At 40.3% G+C, this 12,771-nt stretch overlaps 1 protein-coding gene across 1 annotated transcript; it reads left to right on the forward strand.

Moving 5' to 3' along the window:
- Positions 1-6,959: 6,959 nt before the first annotated feature.
- LOC310853646 (cyclin-dependent kinase 4-like) lies at positions 6,960-9,357 on the forward strand (the record flags this gene model as incomplete). The annotated part of the gene is made up of 3 exons (XM_083758038.1): positions 6,960-7,115; positions 8,853-8,962; positions 9,303-9,357. The coding sequence occupies 3 exons, from the start codon at positions 6,960-6,962 to the stop codon at positions 9,355-9,357; spliced, it is 321 nt and encodes a 106-aa protein (XP_083614164.1).
- Between the last annotated feature and the right edge of the window lie 3,414 nt (positions 9,358-12,771).

The following is a 12,771-nucleotide window of genomic DNA, read 5'->3' on the forward strand; positions in this document are numbered from 1 at the left end:
TGAATTGATTAAAAGGCCTGAAATCGAAGTACTCAGATTGTAGCAGCAATACAATACCACAAGTAAAAGTCCTGTGTATTCTGTAAATGTGTAAACTGCATGGTTATTAATGTCTGCATCAAATTGCATTGCTCTGCATTCAAGTCAAGTGCATGGTTACTTATTATTTAGTTATTTCACATTGTGGGCTAGTGTAGAGGTCAGAAATGTGAACTACATCGCCATCATGTGGAGACTTTTACTCAGTGCCAAATACTGTAGGTATAAGTTCCAGGATTTCAGATATTTTTTAGTTATAACAAAAAGTAAAACTATAAATTAAAAGGTTAAACCAACCACTACTAATACTAATAGTAATAATTGCTATAGCGTGTTTTGTCAGTAACAGGGGTCTTCCCCCTCTGTCCAGATCTTTAATAAACACAAAATACATTTTCAGGTTGATATTGATAATCTTCAGTCAATCAGGAGAGAGTACTACCCATTTATCAGCTTCAATTTGATAATATTCCAGTTCCAAACTTTTGTTCAATACACATCTACTCTTACAAAATAGTAGAAAGGGCACAGACATTTGATAGTCTGACGTATGAAGTACACCCTTAAGCTCAATTTATAGCCTACTTACAATAATCACACAACGGTGTCGCTTGCCGAAAATAACAAATACTTGTTGACAAGCAACACCATCACACAACTTAGTAAAACTTTGGCATTATATAGCAAGTCGGCCTTATGAGTCAGAGAACACATGTCACAGATCAGCACAGTCTGACTTTAAAGGACCACTTCACCGTTTTCGGCCTATCTTCATATAATTGGTCTATTGTTCATGATACAAATAGTTAAAATACCACAATTATTTTCTACTCAGTCTATGACTCATAGGGGCAGTTCAGAAACCCGTCCACCAGTGACATCATCAATGGGGAATCCAAGCTAATAGAAACGGCAAGCTTTCTATTTGTGAAAAGTTGCAATGCGACAAGGGAAGCCATCGTTCTCACGATAATAAAAATTGAAATATTAAATAAATAAATAATCTTGTTTAAAGAAAATCTGCCTAACAATGATGTCACTGGTGGACGCCCACAGCCCTCCTATGAGACACAGACAGAGTAGGAAAACAATGGGGTATTTTATCGTGAACATTAGTGAGGACCAATTATATGAAGATAGGTTGAAAAGTTATCTTTTAATGGCAACTCCTGGAGTCTCTATAGGAACTCAATTAGCCATGTTCCTCTATTCTGTTGGTGAGGACCTTGACGTCAGTGACTCTCTATACAGGCCCTTCCTTAGTGCTCTGGTCCTGTTGTCTACACTCACTCTGGCTATGATCTGGATGAGGAACATGTCAGATGCATGGATCATGTCACTCGATGTGCAGATTGTGAAACTAAAACATATTTCTCAGCCTCTGTGTGAGTCTTTTGAGATCTGGCCTATTCTCCAGCAACAGGTCGGGATCCCAGACCAGACCCCCTGTTGAAGACTGTACACTATAGGGATAAATAGTGGATTTGTCAGAGTAGGCCTTTACATCTTAGGTCACATTCTCATCTAATACTTCGGTAGACTCAATGCGAATGGGCGGAGAATTTGGGATTATTTTGCTGCGGTTTGCCTTCACATTGTCATCCGCAGAAATTGGAAACGCAGCAGGGGGGACCTTTATCAGTGTGTTCCATTCATAAACTAGCCTACACAGTGAAATCTATGGTGATCTATGGCTCCTACTTGGCCTCACCCCCCGAACCCACCTCACCCCTGCCCACTTTGACAGGCTGGGATGGCTTAGGGTCGACGACAGAGTACAGCATCTTGCAATGGGTCTGGTCCACAAGATTCGATACACCACCAAGATACCCATGTACCTGTCTAAATACTTCCTTAATGTAAACGAAGTCCACACCCACAACACCAGAGGGAGTGCAACAAACCATGTACAACCCAGATTCGGCACAAACAAGGGACTAAATTATTTTCGCTCCTATGCCACCAAAATGTGGAATGCCCTACCATGTCTTAAAGGTATATTCAGTGATTTCACTTAATTCAAATATCACTTATTTTTTTGTTTTGTTGTGATAATCCTCCCTACTATAGAGTGTGCTGGCCATATAAGGAGTTCCTCCCTGTCCCCAGTTAACCCCTGGGGGTCAAAAAACCTTAGGTTTCGTTTTTGACTCTCTATCCTGATTGGACGAAAGGCTGGGTCCCACAGCCAAAAACGAAACCTAAGGTTTTTTGAGTGAAATCACTGAATATACCTTTAACAGAATCCCTTGACTCCTTCAAAACCGCTCTCAAAGGGCACCTGGACGGCTGCAATTCGAAACTGGCCCCGTAAAATCTGAATCCCCCCCACCGCCCCCCCCCCCCTTTTTTCCCCTCACTGTATATGTTTCTTTTCCTTTTTTGCTTCCTTTATGATGAATTCCTGTTCTGTTCTTTAACTATATAGAAGTGTCTATTTGTACGTCTCTAAATGTTTTGATGAATTGAACATGGTGGACCCTGTTGTAAACAAGTGTAATGCTTAATTGGGTCGTCCACTCACTAACAATCTTTGTATTGAGTTTGTGCTTGAAATGTACTGTAATTCTGCAAACTGTTAATAAATATTTAAATAAATCAATCAATACAATTATACTCATTAACGTGCATGTGTCGTGCCGTCTGGGCAGTGGGACTGGACGCCCCCCCCCTCTCTCTCGCTCTCTCACTATACGCATGCAGCCACGCACTGTTCTTTTGGGCATGGAGTTACAGTCTATGGCATGGAGGCACAGCGCTGCGCACTGATATAACAGACAGCAGCGCAAAATGTTTACAAGTTTATCGAGATGAAAGTCCTTATACTCCCCAGTCCCCAGGCACACAGTGACAGCACTCCATGTTTACGGCACGCACAGACAGACAGACAGACAGACAGACAGGATAGTATGTAGGCTATAATAGGCCACACTGCAGTGTTTTATGTGTTTCCTTAAGCAATTGATTAATGTAGGCTACTGATCATTTCGATCAGGGCTTCAGTCTCCTCATTCGACCACGTCTATCCACGGTAACGGGACATCTTTGCGCTGCGTAAAATATGCCTTCTCCGTCTCCAACTGTGTTCAGCTCCTCACCCGCCACATTGTTTGCTTAAATTCCTTTATTTACTGCGGATTGCATTCACACCTGCACCGAATCGTAATCAAGTGCGATTGGAAGCGAAGCGAAACCCCCGTTTTTGCTCGGGGTAGAATGCGGTTCTTTACTTATTTGATACCCATTAGGATTCGAATGAGCCTGCCAAACGAAGTGCACTTTCTGAAAATGCGCAGCAGGATTCGTTTTAATCGTAGCAAAGCTCTCTGGTGTGAATGTGACCATATATTGTGTGAAATCTATTTCATTACTTGCAGCATCCATTGTCATGTTTTGTGTTTTTGTAGTGTATTGACTCAACCTGTCAGGTAAGTGAGGCAACCATTGAAATGTTTACAAACCCTGGCCTGTACCCAAATATGGTTGGGGCGTCATGTCCGCTTGCAAAAAATCTGATTAGTTGGGAGCAAATTGGGGGTGTGGATGATGACCCATCATGCTTGTCGAGACTAAGGTCGAGGGTTACTTGTTTTCCAATTTCCATGTGCTAAAAACTTTCTTTTTCACCCGCATGTATAGGTAAGGTCAGCGAAGTCCCGTTCAGAAGGTAAACGAAATTGCAAAGCGATTTCAACTCTTGTTTTGACTTGTTTATAAGGCATTTGATATTTATATGGACCATGAGTCCACCAATGAAGAGTTTGGATGATTTAAGATAGCCGTTTCCTCATCTTTTAAGTCTTGTTTACAATGCATTTAGGCTACATATGGAGACTGTCCGCTAATAAAGAGATTGAATGATTGAAATGTTTTGCGTAGTAGATTGCATTGTTAAAATTCATTTAAAAAAACAAAGCCAAACGATGTTAGGCTTAAACAATCTCGTTAAATGGTGTTTCGCTTCTGAAAGCAAAGCAGGCCTTGCACATTTGGGTGACCAGATGTCCCCAGTCCCTCATCATTTCCAAGACTTTTCACTTAAGGCGTCCCACAAATTGAGACCTTGTCCCTGTCCTACATTGTGACTGGCAGGCAGCAGTGTTCAAAATGCCCTATAGTCCCCTAATAGTTGGATTTCTGTTGTAAAGGTATCCCATTGATTGTCTCTTTTCCTGCAAGATGTGTTTTAAAGCCTGTTAAAATAACATGAGAAATATCCCCTATAGGTTACTGTACCAAGTCAGCCATATACCATCCATGACCAAAATTAGCATTTTAAAAGGAGTTTAATAACAAAATGATAGGCAATATTAGGCATATGGTCGAATATGACATCAAGGCATTTATAGCAACTTAACTAGTAATACGTTGCTATAACCCCTTCCGTCCCACACAAGCGATAATTCTGTCCCTCAACTGAACAGTTTGGATCTGGTCACCCTACCTTCCATAGATTATTATGTCAATTTCGTAATCCACGTTGCATGTTTTATTTTATGTTTTGCATACAATGAATGCTATTGTTATTATTAGTAGTAGTATTATTAGGCTATTATTATTGCTGGGGCAATGCATTGCATTTTCCATATTTTGCTCTCACTGCTTAATATTGCTATCTCTCGTTTATTTATTTTTTAAATCCCTAGATTTACTTGAATTACGCCCAGCCAAGACCCAAGTCCATCATGGGCAGCTTTGCTGACCACACCACTCCTGCAATCTTGCACTCCTACACAGTTCTACAAGAAATAGGCACCGGTGCCTATGGAAGCGTTTACAAGGCCAGAGAGGATGGGAGTGAACAGCGCATGGTGGTGATGAAGAAGTTGAGGTTAGGTGCAGACTGCCAGGGAGGTATTGATCTCCTTATCCGCGAGGTTGGGCTGTTCGAGTGCTTCGACCATCCCAACATAGTGAAGTAAGTGTATTTTCAGCAGCATTATATTATTTTCCAACTCTGAATGGATGTTGAACTTGGAATTATTCGCTTTGTTTGTTTGTTATTATGGCGGCGGGTGGTGTTGGGATAAAGTAGACCTTTTAAGCCGTTACCATTACTTATAACAGTGTGCACCCTAGTGCTCAAGCAAGGTCACAGAGAGACAGAAAGATTTCTATATAGTGTCTGAAAAAGTAGAGACACGTCAGAATTCTCCAGGACAGACGACCCCTCTGGCCTGCGCTTCAAGGGGCGCCCCGACCCACGGACTGATATGATCCAATCTGATTCGTGATGTAAAAGGTCGTATGTGCTTTCATCTATGTCTTTGCTGTTCATATGCATATCACATAACCATTCAATTTGGGATAAGTATCCCGGGCAATCGTTAAAATATGCCGGATCTATGATTTTATGTAAAGCGCCTTGGATAAAGGCGCTATATAAATGCACCAGTTTACCATTTATTATGGCAGTGGTTCTGGAGGGGGTCCACTCCCCACATGATTGGGGGGGGGGGGGTGACAGTGAAGTCACAATTAAAGCACTTTTAAGACCTAAAAGAAAGAAAGAAAGAAAATAAAAAGACCATTACTGCATCAAAAGTAGATCAATCAACAAACTACTATACTATAAAAACTGGCCAAACATTGGCCAAATTGTCAATATTATACGAAAGATGGAAAAGTTGTGAAAGTAGCTGATCTATAAGCACAGTGAGCTTGTAGATTGTCTATTTTCACGATATTTGTCTGTTGAACCGTGTCAAACTAATAGTCCGGCAGCAGGGGTTATGGGGTGGGAAATTTGGTATATATGTCTTTTATATTGGCCTGAAATCTATATACATTCATGAGTCCACAACTGACCGGCTGTCACTATTGGGCAATTTCTTTATTCATTAACATCCTATGGCAGGCAAAAATGTCAAACTTTCCTTTTGCTTTAAGTAGCATGTGACATGTCAAACTAGGGGGTTTCATGATTCTGAATCCATTCCAAGCATTAGTTATGCACCAAATGCACTCCTTGGGCTAAAAACGGCCATAGACGTCATGACAAATGTGATGAGGTCGGCACATTTTGGGCACATTTGGGCAAGTGGCTATGGCTGCTTTTAGTCCAAGGAGTGTTTTTTGTGCAAAACTAATGCTTAGAATGGATTCAGAATCATGAAAAACCCCTAGTTTGACATGTCACATGCTACTTAAAACAAAAGGAAAGTTTGACATTTTGGCCTGCCATAGGATGTTAATGATAGGGTCACAAGAAACCCCTATAAAAAAAATTGCCCAATAGTGACAGCCGGTCAGCAAGTGGATTCATGAATGTATGTGTAATTGTGTATAGACAATATTTTAGGCCAACAAAAAAGACTAGGCCTATATACCAAATTTCCCATTTTAAACAAACGAAGCCTGTCGGCTGCCACACTATAAATTGAATGTCTCAACTCCTACATTCCTAGTGCTTATCAGGGTGGGTGTCCCTAGTTCAATATTGTTATTTAGCGGGGTCACAGGCACGCCGCACGACCTGACAAGGTTCAGAAGGTTTGAACCACTGTGTCATGGCATGTACTTTGTTTTGCTCTGCAGATTGTTTGATTCATTTTCTGGATACAATGGAGTGAACATATCTCTTACCCTGGTGTTTGAATACATCGACCAGGATCTGTCTGCATACATCTCTAAGGTCCCCATCCACCAAGGTCTAGGCCTTGGCAAAATTAAGGTGCAAACTTGACACTTATTTTCAACATCTCGTGTCCTCCCAAAGCCCTCAAATGCCATTCCATTATATACATTTTCTTTGGTGGATATCTTATTTTAGATCATATTCAAGGTTGATGCTAAATGCACTTAGGGCAGAGTCATGTCTTAAGGATGTATTGCTGTAGTACTAAACAGGACTTAAGATCACGGTGTCTTAACTGTAATTTCACCTCCATCCATCCACCTTCCTGTCGGTATAGGAACTGATGGTGCAGTTGCTTCATGGGTTGGACTTCCTGCACGCCAACAATGTGGTACACCATGACCTGAAGCCAGAGAACATCCTAGTCAGCAGCAGCGGACAGGTCAAGATTGCCGACTTTGGATTTACATGCATGTACCAAGTTGCCCTAACTCCAGGGGTAAGTAAAGTACCTCATGTCGGTTATTATTCATTTGACTTCTGTTGGTTGTATGTATGTAAAGTATGTCCGGTCCAAAGTGGCAAGGGGCGTTGGTGTGCTAGGCAAAACAAGGTATGTCTTCAACTATACGTCACTGATTACTCTGTACAAATACACTAATAATACCATATCTGTCTTATTGTGTGGAGGCGTGGTAAAATAGTTATAGAAGCATCCTTCAACCTTTAGCCATAATGCAAAAAAGAGCAATAAGAATAGTATATAATGTAAATTATGATCACCCCCTAATGAACTGTTTTTAACGGCATATACATTGAAGTTCCTAGATTTAGTTTAATTGAAAACGGCTCTTATTATTTATAAAGTAAGGAATAAATTACTTCCTGGGAACATTCTGAAAAAGTTCAAGGATAGGGAGGTGGTGTGGCGTTATGATTTGAGGTGGTACCCAGTACTGCGGGGTGAATATATGGAATGGCTTGACAGAGAATGTCCAAACACAGCAGAAATATCTCAAATTAAAAAATACTGTTCAAGCTTATTCTTTTGCCTAAATACAGTATAACGTAGTATAATTAGTATATTACATTCTGAGGGTAGTATGGTGGTGATAGTGATAGCGTTGATGGCAGAGATGGTAATATCGGTAGTACAGTTGTCAGTAAGTAAGTAGGCCTAAGTAAAGTTTATTTGTAGAGCACATTTCACAGACTATCACAGTCACAAAGTGCTTTAACAACAATAAAAGTAAAACAAGTCGATAATAGTCAATAAAAGTAGTCCACAGTTTGTAGGTGGAAGCTCACTGCTGCTTGCGTGGTAGCAGCCTACTAGCTTTAGTCTCTCCCAGCATGTCATATGTAATATTTGATCTGCAAGCTCAAATCTCGTGTGTTGTGTCGGTGCGCGACACGGTGCGAAACCAAGTATAAACCTAGGAATGAGAGAATAATCTCAAAACAGCGACGATCACATACAAATGGTTTAAAAATACATCAAATATTAACATGTCTCGAACTAAATACAAGACACCATTTATTAATATCGATACAATCAATCTTTTGCATTGCAAACCGATTTTAGATCGTTATAAGGACATAAAATTACGATTTCTGTAATAAATCGATGTAGTGGAACGTTTTTTAATTTAAAAAATCGATGCAATTACTAAATCGTTACGGGCCTAGCTCATTCCATAGCCTAGGGGCAAAACTTGCAAAGGCTCGATCTCACCTTTAGTTAACAATTTTGTGGGAGGAGGCATTGTGTTGTAATCATTAACCTTATTTCTAGAAAAACAGCACACTTATGAAATAGTTATTATGACGGGCGGAAACCACCTAACTTCATTTTTGAGGGGTTTTCTTATAATAAAAAAAAAAAGTGTCCTTCATAAATCAACACTATTAAACACCCTTTACGTCTGTGTGTTGAACCAATGAAAAGTGTTAAAAAGCGCTTCTGACAAAACCTCTTAACTCCATTAAACCCTTAAACTTTTCTTCATTTCCCGAAAAACTTTTTTTTTTAATTTCCTGAAAAATTAACACTGTGGAGTTAGGTGGTTTAGTTTCTTCCCAACATCAGACATATATATACATCTTACCCGGAAACGCCGCTGTAAATTATTGTTTACATTCTAACCTGGTCCATTCCCTGTCTTAAAAAATACATCTCATATAATCACTTTGTTCATCCCTCCCTCACATTCGTGATTCCTGTCACTGTTTGCAGGTGGTGACACTGTGGTACCGCGCTCCCGAGGTCCTGCTTGGTTCTGTTCAAACGTCCACAGTTGACATGTGGAGTGCTGGCTGCATCCTGGCCGAGCTCTTCCTCTTGAAGTATGAGCAGTTGGCTTGGAGAGGGTGTTTACTGATAGGGCTGTGTGGATTGACAAGAAATGACATGATTGACATGTGATTTTGTTCCTGAATGTGGTGATCGATGGTGATGAATGACTATACGTTTTTAATATATCGCGCACACACACACACACACACACACACACACACACACACACACACACACAGACACACCTACTTGTATTTGTACAAACAAATACAGTACCTGTGTATTTTGCTGTATATACGCAGTAAAGACAGATAGAGCTGTATGTGTTGAGCCTTGTTCTAAAATTGTTATAAGCGGAATTACCCATGTGAGCAATTCTTCATTCCACAGGCCACTGTTCCAAGGATACTCAGAGGCTGAGCAGCTCTACAAAATCTTTGAGTGAGTTTTGTCTCGTTTCTCCTGGCATCGTATTTGTGATCACATCGCCAGTCAAATAACTCGACCAATTTCTCTCATTCTTAGGAGATACTTTTTTATTCTGCACTGCAATTATTCTTTAAAATGTCAAAAGAAAGTGATATATATATATATACAATATCGAGGAGGGAATTCGGTATATATTAATATATTAAAGTCTAACTCATGTTGCTATGATTAGGTGATGTAATGTGTCAAAGTGTCAAAACAAACATTAAATTATCTTTATTGTTAATGGAATTTAATGTTTGTGTAAAAAAATTCCCTTCATTTTCAATGGCGTTTTAAAAACAAACATTGAACAAAAAACAAACATTAAACCTGTATATCTCAAAAAGAGATGACTATTTGTTTTTGTTTTCTGATTATGTTATTGCTATTGGCTTTTATTATTGCGTCATGAAGTCGCAATTCCTGTCACACACCCCAGGCAAGCCCCCAGGTCATGAAATCAACCGCCTGGTAACCCCAGGCAAGTTAGGTGTCTGATCCGAACTTAACCGGGATGCAGAAATTTCGAACCCAACGATATCCAGTTTGCAAAGCCAGATATCACTGAGGATATTTGGGTTGTAAGGCCAAATATCCTGTCTCGTCCGGAAAGGCAATAGACTAGAGTCTCTCATGAAGAGCATAGCAAATGCTGCTAGCTCCCTAGCCTAAACCTCTTCGGATTCTTCTTATATATGGTTCACTAGATGTCATGATGATGATGCCAGCCAACTCAGTACGTATCAGTATCACCATGACGATGCCAGGCTTGTATATCCATATATGAGGTTTCTACACTAGTCTGATGTCAGCACTGGATATCACTGTTGTCTCCATATATGGTGCTCTAGGTGAAATAACGAAGGCTTTCAAAAAGTAATCTCTACCAGGCATGTCTTCATAAACAAAGTCAAGCTGGAGACATACAGCAATAACAATCAACTGGAGATCATAGTAATAATAGAAATCCAAACAGAGGATAGAGATCTCAACAAGGCCGGAAATGAAGGTCTGGCTCTACCTGGACCCCATTTAGCCCCGCTTGGCACACATTTTACGCTCTAAAACATGCCCGAAAACTTGAACAAGCAAAATATATATGTAAAAACTAGAATTTAGGAAGGAAGGAAAAAAATGTTACATACATGAACATTCCCAGCTGAATAATACAATCCCTGTTATGCCCATATATGGTAGTACCGGTACTATAGAAAAATAACAGTCCACAAAAAGTATCCATAATGATGGATAAGGGGTCAGGACAACTAGGCCTTTTGATGGAGGGGTCAGAATAAAATTTGGACTGTTATTCGTCTATTGTACTCTATTGTGACAGTCTCATGATAACCACTGTGGTTGCCGCAAAGGTCACAGTTAACTATGGAATCATGCATTTCCTGTCCGTCTCAAAATCCCCATACATGGGGAAAGCCCCATATATGGTGCTCAGGTCTCGTGACATCGCACGCGACCTCGCCCTTTAGGGCCCAGGCGTCTTACTGGTTTCTTATGATGGTTTATATCACATCTTCCCACTTGAATAGTGACACGCCAACTTTGGTTCCCACTTCAAGGCAAGAAGAAGTGGGGGTTTTTTTTGGTTCCAGTTCCGAACCAACTTTTAGGGATCTGAACAAATTCATTTGGTTCAAAATGAGGCAAGGAAAAAACGGAAAAGAACGGAACCGGTTCAACCCCGGTTGAAAAGGGGCTTCAGTGAGCGTAACAAGCTAGCTAAGAATGCCTATCTATTATCTAGTACGTGGCAACACTGTAATATTGTGGATATGGGAGAAGTTTAGTTCATCCCTGACTTGTGTTTTACAGGGCGATTGGCTTGCCAGGAGTAGAGGATTGCCCCGGAGACAGCCCAATGGTCCCCTGGGGACCAGAGTTGCCCGGCGCTGGGCTGCTGCCCGACCTTGGCCAAGAAGAGTTGCCCGGCGCTGGGCTGCTGCCCGACCTTGGCCAAGAAGGGAATGACCTTTTAACTGTGAGCATGACTTTTAGTGCAGTTGGTATTAAACTGCCATGCTGTCTTGAGTATTTTAAAATGTGTAGTCTTGAACTGACCACTATATTTTTTCTTTTATTCGTAGCAATGTCTGGTATTGGAACCAACCAGTCGCATCTCTGCCTCGGAAGCCCTGGCACATCCTTTCTTTAATTAGATCTTTGGATCACCCACAACACCACAGGAACCGTAGAGTGGATTCCTGGGGAGACATTCAGTGAAAATTGTACAAAATGAATGTACAAGCAATGTGACACACTGTGAGCTTGTACGTCGATTACTTTTGGCTAAAGGTTTTGGAGGGAAAAAAGAGCAGGGCTGTAATTTGTTCGAAATTGGTCATCCTTTAATTTTTGTAATTATATATATTATTTTGTAAATATAAGATGACAATGTTTATATCTTTGTTTACGAGTTTTTCGGCAAAGAGTTTGGAGAGGGGGGAAAAGGAGAAGGTTAGCAGGCCCTGGAATTGTTTCTGCAGGTTAAATAACAGTGCTGCTACAGTATGTGCAATGACGTTTCACCAATGCACTTTAGGTCAACAGTAGAACACTTTGGGTTCAAAATGTCCTACAAATCTGTTATTTGTTCTAAATTGGTCATCCTTTTCTTTTCTGTTTTTGTAAATAATATAAGACAATGTTTACATCATTGTCTTGAGTTTTGTGTGTTGTGTTTGCATGTTTACCGGTACTAGTTTTGTACTTTTGTACTCAAATAAAAATGTTTTCCTTATTCTACTAGCTTGTTTCTTAATTTCAATATGTTGCATCTGTACTATAAAATATTCAGACTTAAGCCCTTTGTTTAATAATTAGCAAATGTGTCTATGCCAGTGTGAGGGCAATGAGTAATAGTAACATCCCCAATATATGAATGAATGAAACATTGTAAAGCACTTTGAGCACTTGGAAAAGCACTATAAAAATGTTAGTTATTCTTTGGTTTTGTTGCATCAAGTGAAACTGTCCGCATCCCTAGAGCTGCTGCATATGTATGTCACGGTGACATGGTTCTGTGCTTGTGTGTAACTAACTACTGTGAAGTGTGCAACACGGTGCCTATCCCTGGCAACTTACTCTTGGAAGTTCCTCATGTCACCAGTGGGTGCCAGTGTTCCCATATGCAACTTGGTTCACAGTAGCCTTGGTACCCATGCTTTTATTCGGTTCATTGGTCTCCGGTTCCAACTCTGATGTTGCAGATTTTCCCCCTCAACCCCCCTGGGGTTTAAGAGGTTTTAATCAGTTTGTAATGGGAATCCAATTCCATCTAAAATAAATAAACTTAATCAGCTAGGGAGATGAAGGTATTTCATTTCTGGCCAAATTCAACTCATTTATGTAGTGTAATATCCCTTTTAGGCCAATT

Source organism: Protomyctophum parallelum (genome assembly GCF_964188405.1).
Source record: "Protomyctophum parallelum genome assembly, chromosome: 22".
Taxonomy (NCBI): domain Eukaryota; kingdom Metazoa; phylum Chordata; class Actinopteri; order Myctophiformes; family Myctophidae; genus Protomyctophum; species Protomyctophum parallelum.